This window comes from Pyrus communis, chromosome 16 (genome assembly GCF_963583255.1).
Source record: "Pyrus communis chromosome 16, drPyrComm1.1, whole genome shotgun sequence".
Classification (NCBI taxonomy): Eukaryota; Viridiplantae; Streptophyta; class Magnoliopsida; order Rosales; family Rosaceae; genus Pyrus; species Pyrus communis.
In genome coordinates this window covers 6886789-6906696 of record NC_084818.1, presented here as the reverse complement: position 1 = coordinate 6906696, position 19908 = coordinate 6886789, and the positions used below count along the sequence as shown (strand labels likewise).

Sequence of the window (19908 nt, the reverse complement as noted above, 5' to 3'; positions counted from 1 at the left end):
TATCAATCCGAACTTGAGACATTTTAAAATAATGACATCCCTAAACCGAGAGCTGATTAATACAAAGTCAAAATAGTGCACCAAATTCGTATTTTAATAACATTTCATTTTATTAATATTTTGATGAATGCTAAATCTCACTTACATAGAAAAATGCAGTTGAATTTGATGTACAACCGTCCCTTTTGTAGCTTGTCAATTTTATGTTACATCTAGCGTTCAATAGTTGTCGTGAAAAGTTTGAATAATATGTTACTCTGTAACTTTTGCTACAAAAAAACACATCCTATTAAATAACCAGTTTATTTGATTATGTTTTAACACGGGCGGCGAGTAAAAACACATTACATTGGAGGAGATTGATACCCTAAATAAGAGGTTCACTTACTTTTCATGTCAGTGACAACGACGCAAATAAAATAAGGTGGATCATGAGTTAGCAAAATTTGGACTTTATAATGAAGGATTTCATACATGGATTGAGGAGGAGCCAATTTGGCTTGCTCCTTTCTTGGAAGTAGGTTTGGAAAATGATAATTAATGTAAGTGGAGAGTAATTTGGTGAAGTACTCTTTTTTCCCTCTTCTCTGGAGGTTTTTAACGAGGCTTCCCTTACTTCCCAAATCTCTTGTACTCTGTTATTTTTACAAAAATGAAAATTCAATTTTCGACCAACTTAAATAAATGCAAATATATTGAGATGGTTAGGTTTAAAGTTTTAAATTCTAAAGGCATCTCCAAAATAAATGTTAAACATTGCACATGATATTTCAATTTGATAATCTAAGAGAAATAGAAATAGCTTCACGTATACATTTACTGTGCTGGTCCAAAAAGTTAGAAAAACTGAAATAATTCATTTGGCATCTGAATATTCTAGCCAGCAATTTTGACCCCAACCAACAAGCCATCAATTCACATCAACTTTTGGTTGATCGATTGAGATGAAATAAAATAAGATGCCTTGTTTTACCATCACACGTCAACTGGGCAATTTAAAGCACCGGTTAGAAATGCTCTAATAAAGTAAAGATTTGAATGTCAATAAATTAAGAATTTGAATCGAATTATTATTAATTTATTGTAAGATTATGTCACTTTCTTTCTTTAATATAAATAATACCGTTTGTATAAAAAAAATTACATATAATATAATGGGAAGAGATTCTCTCCAGATCTCTCCCCACCAAAGCATATCAATTAATTAATTCGGACTCTTAAAATTTGATCCAACGATTAAAATTATTATAACTTTTTAAAAGACACCTTGTTTGTAGCCGTTGGATCAAATTTCAAAAATACGAATTAATTGATTGGTGGGCTTTCATAGGAAAGATCCGAAGATGATATCTTCCCTAATATAATTATATAACAATGACCAGTTGTTTGATTTTAATTTGCTTTCAAATAAATGATGGGTTTTTTTCTCTCCTAACAAGCAAATGATGGGTTGTCAATATTTGACTAAGACAGTATCCCGACATATTATGTATCTGACTCTGAGAGAGAGAGAGAGAATATGGGTTTGAACATGGGCTTTTCAATCTCATATAAAAGGAGTAACCCAAATTCAGAGAGAGAGAGAGAGAGAGAGAGAGAGAGAGAGAGAGAGAGAGAGAGAGAGAGAGAGAGAGAGAGAGAGAGAGAGAGAGAGAGAGAGAGAGAGAGATAATATGGGTTTGAACATGGGCTTTTCAATCTCATATAAAAGGAGTAACCCAAATTCCAATCCAGCTCGTAAAAATTATGGCCCAATTAGGCTATGATTGCATTTAGGGGTGGATTCAGTTTCATTCGGTTTGGTTTGGTTTTTTGTCAAAATCGAAATCAAACCAAAACTTCGGTTTGGTTTGGTTTTTATTCAGTTTGGAGAGAGAGAGAGAATATGGGTTTGAACATGGGCTTTTCAATCTCATATAAAAGGAGTAACCCAAATTCCAATCCAACTCGTAAAAATTATGGCCCAATTAGGCTATGATTGCATTTAGGAGTGGATTCGGTTTCATTCAGTTTGGTTCGGCTTTTTGTCAAAATCAAAATCAAACCAAAACTTCGGTTTGGTTTGGTTTTTATTTAGTTTGGTTTTTTTCGGCTTGGTTTCGGTTTTTTTTATTTTTTATAAACTTGATTTTTTTTTAATATGGAATTTAGAAAAGAGGCTTTCATTAGTAGACTAATAATAAGAAAATGGGAAAAGTGGGAAGATAGTTGTACATATATAAGATCATATAAACCAATCTTATTCTATGAATAACATTAATTGCAAAAAAAATGATCACCTTATCTATTCCAAAAGCAAACAAATAGAGAAGCTCTTATAAGTTCGAAAGCCTTCCAAAACTTTATTTTATAAACAATGGAATATCCTTCCTGATTGAACCAACCTTTAGTTGCATTCACAACCATCTTTTAATTTAGAGAATCATTATTGGCACTCTAAAAGTTTTATTTTACATTCCAAATTTTATAAATTAAAAAAAAGTATACAATTGTGAGGAACGTAGGATAATATTTTTAAAGCGCTAATAATAATTTTCTTAATTTATTCAATTCAAATACTAAAAAATAGAATGTTCAAAAGGTTTTTATAACGGTGCATTGAAATTATTTTTCTTTGTCACTCCCTTCTATTTTTATGTGAGTTTTATTTGGTAAGTGTATTAAAAGTATAATCACTAGTATAGTTTGATGACGTGGTAAAACATTTTCGTTAAAGTTCTTCACAAAAACACAGGGAAAGTTAAGGGAGTTTCTGGTTTTTGACTAGAAAACTATTCTTTCTAGCAAAGTAGATATAAAATGCAAATAACAAAAAATAATTTAAACTTGAAATGAAATCCAAACACATCACGTGTACAACAAAGCAACAAGTTTTATTTTTTGTTTCATACATCACGATTCACGTGTAGACTACACGATAATATGAGTAGCTCTAATAATAATATAAGTTCGGATTTTTTTCAGATGTTCTTTGTGAAGATCTCGAAAATTCTTGAATCGTGAATCGTGCGATCAGAAATTATTTTAAATATTTTTATTTAAAAATAAACATAAACAGTATTTGATAAAAACTGGTCGCACAATGTACGATTAATGGACACATTTTTATTTAAAAATAAACATAAACAGTATTTGATAAAAACTGATCGCACAATGTAGGATTAATGGACACAATTCACGAATCTTCAAGATCCTCATCAAAAGAATCCAAAAAGGATCCTATTGGTAATAATATAAGTAATTGAAAAGGTAAATTCATATTGACGAGTCACTTATGCAAAAACTAACTCCAATAGTGTACAATATTTGCCTGCTCCCCGTCGACGCAGTCAATATTGCCCACTTCAACATGAATAGCCAAATCGAGCCCCATTAATCTTTTTATAATAAAATTTATGTGAAAAAAGTGGCAAAATGAAAACTGTTATATTGCGAGAAAATAATAAGATACAACCTTACCTATTTAGTTCAATCTATAGGATTAGGTAATAATATAAGTAATTGAAAAGGTAAATTCATATTGACGAGTCACTTATGCAAAAACTAACTCCAATAGTATACAATATTTGCCTACACCCTCTAAAAGTTATAATAATTGTAACCGTTGGATAAAATTTGAACGGTTCAATGGGCTTGCTCAGAAGGATCTTCATCCTTAGCTCAGGAGAATCATCATCCTTAGCTCAGGAAAATCTTGATCCTACCCTATAATGGTGTGACATAATTTTAAATGAGAAAATTGACTAGGCAGTATGTCACATTACTATATAATTTTACATACTTTAATGGTTGGTGTGATTTAGATACTCATTTTACTCTTTACACACATCTCTCAATTTTTTATTAGGCAGATAAAATAAATTAAAAAAGATCAAGGAACAAAATTAACAAGAACATGTGAGAGCTAAAACAAGGTGTGTGAATTGTAATCCCTTACTGGAATTGCCTACATCAATGAAGATACCGCCAAGTTTATATGACTATAAAAATGAGTCAGAACGAAAGATATCGTTTGTTAAAAGAAAAATTCAAAACGGATGATGGGGGATTTTTTTTCCCCTACAAAACAAATGATGAGTTGTTTATTCATGGTGGCACACATGACAACAGTAGAATGGACAATATCTGATGGACCTGGCTTCTCTGCCCTCCCAGTTCCCATACACTCTCATCCCTAAGCCACGTTAACATTTTATATCACTATTGTTTTCGAACACTTCTTGTCATTTAATACTACAATTTGATGATATTTTTCTTTATTTATAAATAAGATGTTTTAGATTCGATTCTCAACAAATTATTGAAATTGACCATCTGTGGTTGCGAGTTCAGCAAGTGCTACTATTTTTTCAGCAGTGAAGTAGTGTTCTTAAATTCCCCACTTATTTGACGTTGTGAAAAATAAGAGACTCGTTTACATGTTGAGATAAAAACCACACTTAACTATAAAACTAAATTGTGTAATTGATTTTCATTAATGTAAAGAATGATCAAACTATTTTACAAATTTATGTTGCAATTTAAAAAAATTAATAAAAATTCTCTAGTGTTCCGAAATATTTTCTTTGAAACTTTATTTTTAAAAGACACCCTCTACCTGCATTTTTGCAGCCACCGAAAGTCTAATGGCGGCAATAAGTTTGCAGATATTCCGTCACAAATGGAGTTAGATTCTCTCCCCTATTTTTTTCCCTCCTATTTGAATGGTTACGGTTAAGCTACATTAACATCTTATATTAATTTTTTTATAGAAAGAGAAAGACAAAATAGAGAATGTGAGATGAGGGAATGGAAGGAAATATGAAGAGGAGTGGAGATAATCATAGGTGTGTAATCCACGTTTTTTGTAAAAAAAATCCAAATTTTTTATTTTCTAGAAATATTTTCAGGGAGCATTAAGGAAATCTTTATAATGTATTTGGAAGCAGATTTACGATTTATTGAGCACCAAGTGTATATTTAGTAGAATATTTAAGCCCAAAAGTAATAAAATAAGTGAAAAATCTAGAGATGTTAAAATTGTTGAGCATAATTTATTGAACAATTATGGAGGCCATAGAGAGAGAGAAAGGTGCGGCAATAGTAAAGAGAAGAGAGAGATGTGTAATTATGGGGTGTGTTCTATTCCACCCATTGTGCTTTTATTTATAGGAATAGGATAGGTAAAACCTTTCCTTTTAGGATTACAACTCTTAATAGGTAATCTACTCCTAATAGGAATGTAAGATACATTCCCATATCTACTAGGATTTACACAATCACATTCCTATTCTAAATATGACTACAACACTCCCCCTTGAGTGTGTAAATACTCAACAAACCATCGCATCAGATTCTTCAGCAGATAAGATAGAATAGTGAACTTAACCAAGTATGATCATCCCGGGATGAGTGCCTCATTAAAACCTAGTTAGATAGCAAAAACCCAGTGGGAAAAATGCTCATAATCGTAGGGAAAACAAGCACAGTAAGATCATGTGAGTATGCTTCAAGATACTCCCCCTAAGTTAGACATAACTTCTAAATAAGAGAACTACAAGCGATTCAACTTAGATAATTTACGCATACCAATTCCTTAGACGAGCTTCTGAAATGTAGACTTAGGCAATGACTTAGTGAAGAGATTGGCCAAGTTGTCTTGGGAATGGATTACATAACTTCAATCTCTTGATGCTTTGCTAATGTAGATGTAGGCGCAATATGTGTTGGTGTTGACTTCGTTGATGTATCATGGCTTGGTCGGGTTGATACATGCGGCATAATCTTCATGGATCGTTGTCGGGACTTAACGATGGATGGAAACACAACAAGTACTTCGAAATTCTCGACAAGAACTCCTAACCATGTCTCACTTGTGGCGTAGTGAAGTGAGGTGAGTCTTGGAATGATTCGAAAATTTCGGAACTAAGGTCATATTGTGGACCTCCAAGATATTACAATATCCCTAATGATAAAGACATAACCATTTGGGGATTTTGCCTTGTGTGGGTTTGATATGTAAGCAGCGTCAACATAACAAACAAGGCAAACATCATTCTGAGGATCAGGGGGTTAGATCCACTGAGATGCGTTGGGATTTGCCCATGTAGTACCTTTAGGATACATCTTTAATACCAATTCAATGGATGCGTGTAGGCGCATTGCTGCATCTTTACCAATAAATCAACAGCAAATGAGATATACTATCTAAATTCAATGAGTTAAGTACAACGAAGCGCAAAGTTGAACTTTAGATATGGAATTTCGGATTCCATAACCTCTTAAAGGTCTCATTTGCATATAACGTATGGATAATCAAAGGTATACTCAAAAGTAACACATTCGGGGTGTAGTTCGACTGGTAGACCAAAATACCATCAGAACAATGCTTGAACTTCAGGTCAAAGCATAGACGAGTTTTCCCAAGATCCTTCATCTCAAATTTCATCTTCAAATGCGAGGCAGTTTTCTCAAGCTCTTTCGGAGTCTTAGTGAGATTCGTGTCAACGACATAAACTGTAACTCTAGCAATTTGGAATAAGGTTTCATAGTTTAACACGTAAGGGCATAATTCATCCATGACTGATCAAATAATCACGTAGACGGGTATACCACATCCGTCGAATTTTTCAATCCATAAGTGAACGCCTCAATCCCCATAAGTGAACGCCTCAATCCGTGGTTTTGGAACTATTTGAACCAATTCATGTAATTCTTCGGAAACTTACATGTAAATCTTCGTATCTATATCCCCATGGAGAAAACACTAACCACATAATAATGCTACTATCAATCACAGGACGTTTGAGAAAAACCTTGCGCCGTAAGGCGTGCATCATATCGCACTATTTCATTCATCTCATAACGCTTCCTTTTCCACTTGTAACACAACAGGGTTACCTTAGGCTGCGTAGGAACAATAGGTCCAATACACACTTTGGTAAGGAATTTGACCTGGATTGTAACTTTAGTTGTCTAATCAGTTCTACGTTGTCACTTAATCAACGGAACATGGTTCGATATCGTCGTTTTTCATTTATGTCGGTAGCTACCATGATAATCTCATTTCAATTCCATTTAGCTCATCCAAACTAGTATACTGGACCAAGAACTTTAAGTTTCAGGAGAAATCCAGATTAATCTCATGAAATGGAAATGATTTGAGACAGCAATTGAGTTTAGATTCATTGTTGTGCCGTGTTTTCCTCTTCTAAGAAAGTGAATCCTACGAACCAAATGATTTGTCATGCTTCAAGCTAAGACAGATTGATTGGCTATCCGCCGGTGTACCGGATTGTCCAACTGGGGCGTCCAAACCGTCTAACGATGGCGGCACACCCTCAAGGGATGTTGACTCAATGTTCGTTAAGTACGTCTATCCTTGCAGACATGTTTACAACTGGTATATGATCTCGTCACTTTAGCTAGATCAAAGGAATGCGTCCGGAGTAACATTCTGAAATCTAGAATTCATTGCACTTACTTATCATACATGTGCGGTATGGGGATCGAGATGAGACATAGTGGGTAATGTCTACGCAAATTCACGACGTTCTACAGGAACGTTGACGTTCTTATCTCCCCCTAACGGTGGTAAGACTGTCTCATTAAAGTGACAACCCGTAAATGAGCGGTAAAGAGATCATATGCAAGGGCTCTAAGAGAGCTAGTGAGAAGGAAAATCATGATCGACAAAAGATACACATCTTTCTTTGATGACCCATGGTGGTACATTGCTGCGGCGCAACGTGGCATATGGAATGTTCACCCAAATGCGTAAATATGAAACATGGGAATTCGATGTTCAATTATAAACCTAAAATACATGCAATACTTTATCGAAAACCGTCGATATAAACTCTCCGACATTATCCAGTCTCCCGGTCCATAAGGGATAAGTATGGTGGTGAACCCTTAATCAGCCAAGAGGTTTAGCAGTAATGTGTATGGATAAACATATGACCAGTTTATCGATTCATTAACCAAAACCATAAGTATTTATATGGTCCACGTTTTGGTTGGATTAGTCCACATATATTCCCTTGAATCCATTGTGAAAAGAATGGTTGTTTCATATCTTTGCTAGGAATGATATAGAAAATCAATTTCCTTCATGAGCAAGCTTGGCAAAGTATGCTTGTAGGCGCAATATCCTTACTTCGGGTATGGAGATGCGTCGTAGCATCATTGTTTGACCTAAGTGTCCCAAAAGGTCGTGCCAAATCAAGTAAACTGCTTAATCACCAGGCTCTAGACTGGCCATATGTGGTGTATTCCTAATTGGGAGACAACCAATTGCCCCCAAATCAAAGCTTCAGACTCATTTTTGGAGGTGGTGCAAAGATATTTCACTCTATTTTCTTCAGTGGTTTCATTTATGGTCATTGTCATCTCGAATATCCTTAAAAACTCAACGTCAAGGAGAATTTAAGGTCCCTTAAATGGTGATGCAGTACCATTCATACAACATGGAGCGTGCCAATGCTCTTAATCAGGTTGGATAGACCTGAAGTCGTTGTTAGAGATGTGATTTAGGTGTAAAGTTAGTGTGCGTAGTACGCATTCATCCAGACAAGTAACTTTCCCACATTCCTACCTAATCACGTGTTTAATTGAATTGGTCACATGTATTAAGAAACATGATCCAATTAACTCATATTCGAGGACAATATCAATAAGATTATCCATAAGCAAAACATACACCAAGCTTGAATCCAAGAACATGGAAAAATGTTCACAAAGTAAATGGTTTACTAAGGGGATTTGGCCAACAAGGTCATCCATGTCAAAATTCGGCTCTTTCAACGGTATTTGGTGAAGCAAAAAATTAGTCTCACATATTGACTACTAGAATGGTACTCCTTACCAACATTGGTAGGGGCACGAACAAGTGCATAACCAATGATCTATTCTATCAAGACGGAAGAAGATTTTGCAGGGTTAAGGTTCGGGAATATTATCCCTTATTCTTGAAGTTTTAGGTCTTAGGTGCCAAGGATCACGCTTCAAGCATGATGCCACACCTTGGCAGGCCTTGATTCTACCCTATGTTTGTGGTAGTTATCAAATCCAAGAATTTGGTAAACTTCCACTTTCTAACCTACTGCTTCAAGGGCGAGTTAAAAACATGAAGGACAAGAAAAGTATTCTCTAGTCAAAATTCAATCGCATTTATAAACTTCAAAATTGTACTCATTCATGGATGTAATCATGGTGTGCTTCGGGCAATATGTCGCATGATCACACAGTTCGTAGGAGCGAGCCAAAGAGCTATGGAATCCTCGTTCGGGATGTATTTCCATTGATAATGCTTCGGGCATAAGTCATCGAATGAAGATCATGGCGGAAGCTTATTCAGCTCTTCCTTGCCATTGTTGGCTTCAATGGTTTCTCAACTTCTTAATAGTCAAGTGGAGATTCACGTCCTATACCCCACATAAAGTGGTTTTTATTAGAAACGTCCAAATCAGGAAAATTGAACTTGTTACAATTCGACAATCCACTGAATTGGAGGGAACACGATTGTGATCAGTGCTATGGGAATGAATTAACCATAAGTATCAAAGTTAGAACATTCGAGTGCTAAGACATGGTTTTCATGAAAAACGTCGGGTTTTCATGGGTGTATTGTTTTATGAAAACTTCGGGTTTCAAAGGCACTAAATTTGAAACTATAGGTTCAATTTAGTTTTATGAACAATTAGTTCATAATGAGAGGTTTTTGTAAGGAACACAGAATGCAATATGCTAATTTAAGTATAGTGGATTTGAGTTTCTTCGGGAACTCAAGTGTGAGAGCTTCGTTACTACGAAAGTATGTGACGGTTCAAAGTATAAAAATAAATTATTGAATCATTAATGTCCAAAAGTGATCTTCAGGTCCATAATTTTGGATTCATTATCAGATTCATGGACTGCAGGGCACTTTTAATTAATTCAATAGATTAAGACCATTCGGGGTCGATCGTAGAAGCAAAAATAATAATAACATTCAGGTTAAAATTATTTAAAATGCCAAAAGAATAGCATTGGGTCAAAAAAGAATGCAGCCCAACACACTTTGGTTGACTGCAATACACGACCCTGCAAAACTTACAGGCCCTAGGTTACATTACACGACTGCATAACAGCCCAATTTGATTGCAGATTAGTGGGCCAGGAGACATAGCCCATCAGTATAAAGGCTGCAGGAAGTGTGGTATACGGCGTGAGTAAAAGCCCAGCCTGGGCTGGCTTTTGGGTCAGAGCCTGCGAGCCCGAAGCCCAGCATCAAGGAACCTAGTCAGTCGGGCCTAGTCCAATACGCAAGTAGCAAGCCCAGTCAGCTTCTGGCTAATGGAAGGTGGATTGAGACAAAAGGTAAGGCTTAGCAAGCATGAGGCTTGCGATAATGGGCCAGGCAGGCTCAAAACCCAAGTTAGAGGCATGGTCAATGCATGTAACAAAGCCCAAAGGGCTGTTACCTTATAGTTCCAGCGCCCAAGGCTCGAGTTGCAGGCTCGGCTTGGGGTGAGTTTGGCGTGATGGCACGCGGCTCAACCGCAAATTGTTTTTTTTTTTTTTTTTCTTTCGACATAGTTAGGGTTTGACAAACCCTAAATTGCTTCTAATTTATTTATATAATTTGACTCACAAATTCCACATAACAATTTAAATACGATGCATGAAACAAATATATATATATTGAAAAATATATAAACATATCCAATATATATATCAGAAGGAAAATGTAAACATGGAGGGGTTCATGCATTATGGGGAATGTTTTCATGCTTCGTGGACGTTTCAAATATCTTCCTTTATTTTAAGCATACTTGATTAGCAGAAAACGACAAAGCCTTTGAATTTGTAGAAGATCCTTCTCGGAAAGCCGGAATTGTATCTCCAATGTGTTGTATCACGTTCAACATAGAAAAATTAAATTGAATCAATAACATGTAGATCAATTCAAAATAATAAATTAATCATAAAAAGAATGATTAAAACGTAATACTCCCCTCATTGAAGAATAAACTCTTTTTAGCGCAGCGTCAAGAACGTGCTGATAACGTGTTGTAGGCATAATTTACTGAACAATTATAGAGGCCATAGAGAGAGAGAAAGGTGCGGCAATAGTAGAGAGAAGAGAGATATGTGTAATTGTGGGGTGTGTTCTATTCCACCCCTTGTGCCTTTATTTATGTAGTAGGATAGGTAAAACATTTCCCTTTAGGATTACAACTCTTAATAGGTAATCTAATCCTAATTGGAATGTAAGATACATTCTCATATCTACTAGGATTTACACAACCACATTCTTATTCTAAATATGACTGCAACAAAAAAATATATTTTGTGTATATTTTTATTTTATTTTATAAAATTAGGGATGTCAAATTCATCCGTAGGTGAGGCTTAAACAAAAAATAGCAAAAATTTGTTTTTTAAAAAAAAAATAATCTTTCACCCTCTTTGTCAAGAGGGTTCTGTTAATATGTAGTTTACATATAGATGAAAGAAAAATTAACAAAAAAAAAAAAAAAAAGGTTCAAATATCGTTAAATTTCGGTTTTAAATCGTTGAATACAAGTGTTTAAATACGAATTATAATAGATTTTGCGTGAAAAAGAATAATTTTGAAGAACATGAATATGATAGTTTATTGTATTGGTAAGAGAAACAAAATGAAAATTAACGAAAGATTCAAGGCTTTCTAGCACCCCAAAAATTTGGTCTATTTTTGTACTTTTTTGTTTGTTTTGTTTTTATTTCTCTTACCACTACAACAAACTATCATATTCATGTTCTTCAAAATATATTTTTCAGTGTGTGAAGCCCAATTCGTTTTTTGAGCACCTGGGAGTTCGCATCATTCTGCGTGCGCGAACCCCGCCTTATCTTGTGTGCTTGGGTTCACCTCGTCCTACATATGAATGTTCGTATTGTTTTGCGTGCCAAAAGCCGGCCCCGTTTTGCGTCCACGGAGCTCGTGTCGTTTTGGCATGCATGGAGCTAGCCTTGTTTTTCATGCGCAGTGCTGACATCGATTTGTGCAACGTATCCTGCCTTGTTTGCATGCTCAGACAGGGACGAAAAAAACTTGATGTATGAAACGTTAAAAACCAAAAAACTTCATGGTAGTAAACTGAAATTGACCCAAATCTTTATAATGTATTTGGAAACGGATTTACGATTTATTGAGCAACAAGTGTATATTTAGTATAATATTTAAGCCGAAATGTAAAAAAATAAGTGAAAATTGTAGTAGTGAGGCCCCAAACGTTGTCAAATGGGGTTCTACAGTCAAGAATCTCAACATAAAGTCTCACCTTAATTTTCAAAAATTCATAGTGAGGCAAAGATGAAAATAAATAGATTATACGGTGATTTATGTTTGAATTTGCAAAACCAACTGAAAACCATGAGCTTTTCCTTCTCGGTTCATGTGTTGGTTTCGCTCATACGCATAATGAAATTGTCATAAAACATTTTTAGATTATGAAACATCATCGTAGAAAAATTTAGTCTTTGTAGTTTGTAATGTTTTTTGGTTAAACCTTTACATTAGGACCACCCGACATTATAATTCTGGATCTGTTACTGAAGGGGAATAAGGTCAACTAGTAGGTTGTTCTTTTATAGGTGCATGAGACCCAAACACACACATGCTATTTTCCCAGTGTTACAAGAATCCCAGCTTGTCCTTGACGCCTACCAAATAACTACACATTTTCAGTTTAATATTGCCTTCCATTCGGAATCGATTCTAGCATACAAAGTTGAAGAAAATAATAAGTAGAAATATCCCGACTTTTATGAGTGTGATTGTGCATGCTCGGGCTTGTGACTGAACTCGTAATCCAGATGAACAAAGGCGCGCTCAATTTCGGGCAGAAGCTCAAGCTTCTCCTGCAGGTTTTCCCCTATGTCATGAGCCTCTTGTATGAGCATGTCAGCCGGCAGGACAATGTCAACCTCGACGAAGTAGTGAGAGCCAAAGGTGTAAGCCCGGACTGTATCAATATGGCGTATTGCCTTGTGATGGTTCCAGCAAAGGTATGTCAATTTTTGTAGATATTTGGGAGCAGCTGATCTTCCAACTAGCGAGTTCACATTTTCCAGCACAGTCAACGACCATGTGCGAATGGTGTACAAGGCCAGCTGCAAAAATCCAAGGTCAAAACCCCATTTAGCAAAATAATGGACATAGCATCAACTGACATTTGAGTTTAACACACAAATCATAAGATAATCAACACCCAGGAGACGTCGGTTATTTGTGAACAAATGTTTGACAACCTCTCATCTAATATCTTGTTCGGCTGCTATGTACTTCATAAGATTTACCATCCCTCTACCAAATATGAAAGTTTCGACACTCTTAGCATAAAGAGTTCCCTATAGTTATTTGTGGGGAGGAAGGGTAGAGGAATGAAGAGAGCAGGAAGCCACTTACAATGATGGCTCCACCGGGGTCCATCCAATCATCAAAATAATTAGCAAGGAGCACAGCAATGAGACCAATGATGTTAGTTATAACATCAAAGAAGTGATCCTGGGCATAAGCTTTAACAATTTCGTTCTTGAAACTGCGGCAGTAAAGCATCAGAAGGAATTTTACCAAAGTCACCGAGAGCATAATGCCCACGACCCATCGCTCCTGATCCTTGGTCAAGCTGAGCTCATCCTCCTATAAAAACATAAATTTCAAAGTCAACATGAGAGTGTTTATTTGAACAATCAATCGAAGACATCATTTATGCAAGCTCCAAGTGAACAAATATCTTTTTCTGCTTAAATAACAGCATCTAACAACTTACACCAGAAACTAGTGTGCGCATTGACTCCAGGATGATCTGCAGTCCCAGGGTTGCCATAACAGAGGCAAAAACAAGGATTCCCTGCATGTTTTTTCCAAGGTTCAGATTTGTTTATGACAAAGGCATTTCACCAACACCTTAATAACAGATGAGAAAAAAAAATGCCATACAAGAATTCAAACGAAGTATAACGACTGCTATATGTAGAAGAATCCATCTACCTCCATGTCTTCAAAACACTGGCAAATAAACAAACCAAGCTATCGTATAACAATCCATCCACCTAGCGAACCTGCTTGGTGTAAAGTTAAGAGGGCTTGTTGAGCTACATGATAACCAGTTTTTTGAAAAACCACCCAAACGAGCTTAACAGGGATTAGCTCGTGAGACTTGCTAGTAGGCTGGTTTAAGTTACACACACACTTACAATATATGATCAACTTCTAAGTCCTAACACATGACAACAATTCATCACATACACATTCCAAAAGGCACTACAGACTGGCAGATAAAATCCTTGCAAGCGCTGATGGAAGAAAGCAAAGTAGCCAAGATATGCCAATGAAAAATCCATATGGGTATAAATAAGATAATGGTCAAGCATATAGAGAACGATTTGAACCATTTGACAAGAGGCAGCATGAATCAAGAACGATTGTTAGAACTTTGCTGTTAGTTCTTAGATGGAATACATAAACCTGAATTAAGAATAAATGTTTAGCTATTTGTAAAAGTGGGAAAAAGCACTACCATGTATAACTTCCATCTTCATTCCCAAAAGAGAAGAGAGGATAGAAATTGTATCCAATCTCAACAGTCAAGCGCACTGTGTATGGGTGAACCCCGAAATCATTAATGATCTAGACTGGAGAGCCACATGACTATTCAAGTTGCACGATGAAGCCTAGCAACCATGCTTTGGTGATTAGACCTACGATATCATATAACAGTAATGTATATCCCCACAAAGAGCAGAAATACAAAGAAAGGGCGTGGTGTATGACTTTGAACATTGAAGGCAGCATAACTTGTATATTAAACACTGTAACACAATTTGAAACTATGGCTATAACTACGGTCAAGAATAGTACAGAGACGTACCAACGGCTGCATTCGTTTCTTCCCAATAGGATAATGATATGGGCTACGGGTTTGCATGGAGGATGCAGTAAACCACAGGATGAAGCCGGACAAAAGATCAAGCAATGAGTCCAATGTGGATGCGATGATGGCCAATGAACCACTTCTGACAGATGCATAAACTTTAGCTGCAAAGAGAACCATGTTGGCAATGTTGGATATTCTGATGGCAAATGTCTCGCTTTTTGCCAACTTTTCCTGTTCTTCCTGCGACAGAAATCATTACATATCAGTTTAAAACTAATACGACTATACTGCGAACAAGGCAGAAAACATGATGCAACATCAAACCTTCGACATTCCAGGAATAAAACGACGCTCCGCTAAGGCATCCATTTCAGTAAAGCCCTCAAGCATATCTACCTGCTGTTGGTAGTACTCCGCCACATTATCCTCCGGACCTGAGGCAATCAAGCACAAAACTTTAACTTAGTGCCCATGCAACCTCCTCATATGTTAAATGAATACATCATTTTAACATAAAGAACATCTACAAATATTCGACAACATTTCATACATCCGTCTGCCCCTTTCACCACTTTGCATCGACGACAACCCGAAAATATGAAACCGGAAGATGAAAGCATGAACTCGCAAATACTTAAACTCCCACCCAGAACCCGAAAACGCTTTATTTGTCCGATGATCAAAGTCGAAAACATATAAACAAATAGGTAATAGGTGAACTTACACTGTGACAGTCAGTCTCAATGATCTAGCAATACCAGGGACACCATACAAAAATTCAAGTAAACCCCACAAACTCTGAACTCCTCAACTCCATCACTCTCCCACCAATCTTTATAATTAACCTCTCCTTCGAGCTTTTCGATTACAAAAATATATATACAGCAAATTGAACCCTCCATTTCGAATCATATATACATATGCAGAAAAGAGAAAACTAAACTCCCACCACAGAAATTAATCCGAGTTTTTAATCAACCAAAAAAAGAAAATTTCTCGGAGACCAGAACACTCAGCTAATATTCCCATTCAAGACCATACAAAATAAAATAAAATAAAATAAAATATAAAGATCACAATCAAATATTCCATTACGTTAACAATGGAGGAGAAGATGCGGAAATTACCTAAAACCCCAAGGCAGTCATGGATTCCGCGCGGAGGCTTTTTCTCCTTGTGCTCCGACGACACCTGGAATCCGTCGAAGTTCAATCGCCACGACCCCTCGACAATGCTCGACTCCTGCAATAGCGAGCGCTCCTCGTCGTAGTCGGGCGTCAACGGCTCCACCATTCTCCCGGTCACGGTGAGCTAGAGAGAGAAAGAGATGGAGAGAGAGGGCTAGGTAAAAAGAGAGTGTGTGGGACGATGACCAGAGGAGCATTCGAGGGGCAGGGACTGAAAATTCGATGAGAATCCGAGGGGTTTTTGGGGATACGGAAATTATATTAGGACGCTCGGACGGTAGAACGCCAGGGAAAAGTGAGCTAAGAAAACGGAAGTTCTGATCGATACTGATGCCACGTGGACGGTGATGATGGCGTTATGGCGAAGGTAGAAGGGAACAGACAATGTCTGGGCCGCAGATTCTGGATGTTGAATTCCGTGGGGCCCGCGTCTGTACCAATTCTGGATTAGATTCCAGATATGGGTTATCCGGTGCGACGGAGGAGCACATAGACCTTCTCTTATGGACCGTCAGATGGAGCAAACGGGTTGCGATTAACCAATGATGGCGCGCTTGGTCAGAAACTTGCAGATTAAAATATGCATAGTCAGTGTTGGTAGGGTAGGGTGTTTCGTGAAAATTGGGAATGGGTGGATCGCGATATATTCGTGGGCCCACTTGCTGACTCAGATCTAACTAACATGGATAAAGATTCTCTGGTCTCCTACTTCTAGTACTCTTCCGTGCCATTATGTTTGAGTGATTACGGTTAAGTCGCGTCAATATTTTATATTTACTATTTATTTTTGTCTTATTATCTCTATAAAAAAATATATAAAATGTTGACGTGCCTTAACGGTGACCACACAAAACAGAAAAGCACGAAAATAACACCGAAAGTAGGAGGGCAGACAATTCTTGTCCAACTAACATATCTCAATAATTTGGGCCCTTGTTCCAGGTTTTTTAGTATCTTCCAAGGTATCTTATATTTTGAAGCATAATAAATAATTTGGCGATCGTCTTTTATTTATTTATTTTTTTGTGTGTTTTAGGAGATGATTTAAGTTTGATTCTTGTTAAAGGTGTATTTAAACTACATTATTGTTAGTCTATTGTGAAGCATAACTCAGTTCCCCAGCTCTTAATGTAGATAGTATTGTTTGTAAAAAAAAAAAAAAAAAAGTTACAACAAATAAAAAAATATTTCAATACTTATTTCTTTTATGTCACATCCTGGCCCGGGGGACCACTTCCCGGGCCCACTCCACCATTGTAGTACGATATTGTCCGCTTTGGGCTTACCATTCCCTCACGGTTTTGTTTTTGGGAAGTCGTCTTTTATTTATTTGATTTTTTTGTGTGTTTTAGGAGATGATTTAAGTTTGATTCTTGTTAAAGGTATATTTAAACCACATTATTATTAGTCTATTGTGAAGCATAACTCACTTCCCCAGCTCTTAATGTAGATAGTATTGTTTGTAAAAAAAAAAAAAAAAAATTACAACAAATAAAAAAATATTTCAATACTTATTTCTTTTATGTCACATCCTGGCCCGAGGGACCACTTCCCGAGCCCATTCCACCACTGTAGCACGATATGATCTGCTTTGGGCTTACCATTCCCTCACGGTTTTGTTTTTGGGAACTCACGAGCAACTTCCCAGTGGGTCACCAATCATGGGATTGCTCTAACCCCCTTCTCGCTTAACTTCGGAGTTCCTACGAAACCCGAAGCCAGTGAGCTCCCAAAAGGTCTCGCGCTAGATAGAGATGAGAATATACATTTAAGGATCACTCCCCTGGGCGATGTGGGATGTCACAATCCACCCCCCTTAGGGGCCCAACGTCCTCGTCGGCACACCACAACCAGGGTTAGGCTCTGATACCAATTTGTCACATCCCAGCCCGGGGCGGACCACTTCCGGGGCCCGCTCCACCACCGTAGCACGATATTGTCTGCTTTGGACCCCGACTATGCCCTCACGGTTTTGTTTCTGGGAACTCACACGAGAACTTCCCGATGGATCACCAATCCTGGGATGGCTCTAGCCCCATTTTCGCTTAACTTCGGAGTTCCTACGGAACCCGAAGCCAGTGAGCTCCCAAAAGGCCTCGCGCTAGGTAGAGATGAGAATATACATTTAAGGATCACTCCCCTAAGCGATATGGGATGCCACATTTTATCAATTGGAACTTGAGACATTTTAAAATAATGACATCACTAAACTGAGAGCTGATTAATACAAAGTCAAAAAAGTGCACCAAATTCATATTTTAATAACATTTCATTTTATTAATACTAGTGTTCATACACGCGCTCATGCGAGTGCATAAAGCATTTTTTAAATCACAGCATGCTACACGCGACTTATACGTTTGAAATATATTGCGTAAGTTAACAAAAGAAAAGTCAAATATTTAAAATAAATTAATAATCTTTGATCTTGCTAAAGGAAAGCCCTTATAAATCAATTAAAACAGCTGAATTCACATAATAAAATCGGTCTCTATATAATTTACATTAAGAATAGAGAAAATAATATTTAATAAACAATTGATTGAATCACATTATTGTTAGCTCATTGTGAGCCTAATCCCACCCCCTCCCCTTTAGTGTAAATAATATCGTTTGTTAAAAAAAAAAAATCATTTGACAACTAATTTAATTACATTATTGTCCGCGTGCGAAAAACTTTTTTTTATAACCAGCATTACACGCCTCTTAAGATGTTTTGAATGTGTTTAAAAATAGAGAAAATAATATTAATAAACAATTGATTGAATCACATTATTGCTAGCCCATTGTGAGACTAATCCCAACCCCTCCCCCTTATTGTAGATAATATCATTTTGTTAAAAAAAATAATTAACAACTAATTTAATCACATTATTATCCACGTGCGAAATATTTTTTTTATAACTGGCATTACATGCCTCTTAAGATGTTTTGAACATGTTTAAAAATAGAGAAATTGAATCACATTATTGCTAGCCTATTTGTTTTCGATTTTAGGGCTCGTTTGGATTTTCTTTTAAAATGACTGAAAGCGTTTTTAGAGAAAATGTTATTGGATTCCAAAAGCACTTTAAATGCTTTATACAAGAAGCACTAGTTATGTGCTTTTTTCAAGAAGCACTTTAGGTGCTTTTCTAAGATTTATTAGCATTTTTACTAAGGATTGTTCCCAAAAAGATTTTCACTAAAAACACTTTCAGTCATTTTAAAAACACATCAAAACGAACTCTTAATTTGTAGCTTTCAAATAAATGATGGGTTTTTTTTTCTTCTGGTCCTAACAAACAAATGATGGGTTGTCATTATTTGACTAAGACAGTATCCCGACAAATGATGTATCTGACTCAGAGAGAGAGAGAGTATGGGTTTGAACATGGGCTTTTCAATCTCATATTTTAGGAGTAACCCAAATTCCAATCCAGCTCGTAAAAATTATGGCCAATTAGGCTCTGGTTGCATTTAGAGTTGGGTTAGGCTATGGTTGCATTTAGGGGTGAGTTTAGTTTCATTAGGTTCGGTTTGATTTAGTTTGGTTTTTATTCAGTTTGGTTTTTTTCGGCTTGGTTTCGTTTTATTTTTTTATTTTTTTATTTTATAAACTTGATTTTTTTTAAATATGAAATTTAGAAAAGAGGCTTGCATTGGTAGATTAATAATAAGAAAATGAGAAAAGTGGGAAGATAGTTGTACATATACAAGATCGTATAAACCAATCTTATTCTATGAATAACATCAATTGTAAAAAAAAAAAAAAAAAAAAAAAAAAAAAAAATCACTGTATCCATTCCAAAGCAAACAAATAGAGAAGCTCTTACAAGTTCCAAAGCCTCCCAAAA

At 36.3% G+C, this 19908-nt stretch overlaps 1 protein-coding gene across 1 annotated transcript; it reads right to left on the bottom strand.

Annotated features, from left to right (window-relative positions):
- Nucleotides 1-12569: 12569 nt before the first annotated feature.
- Nucleotides 12570-16386, bottom strand: LOC137720166 (metal tolerance protein 11-like). The gene is made up of 6 exons (XM_068459181.1): nucleotides 16013-16386; nucleotides 15210-15319; nucleotides 14880-15125; nucleotides 13779-13859; nucleotides 13415-13648; nucleotides 12570-13119 (listed from the first exon to the last, which is right to left on the bottom strand). The coding sequence occupies exons 1-6, from the start codon at nucleotides 16176-16178 to the stop codon at nucleotides 12772-12774; spliced, it is 1185 nt and encodes a 394-aa protein (XP_068315282.1). The 5' UTR covers nucleotides 16179-16386; the 3' UTR covers nucleotides 12570-12771.
- Between the last annotated feature and the right edge of the window lie 3522 nt (nucleotides 16387-19908).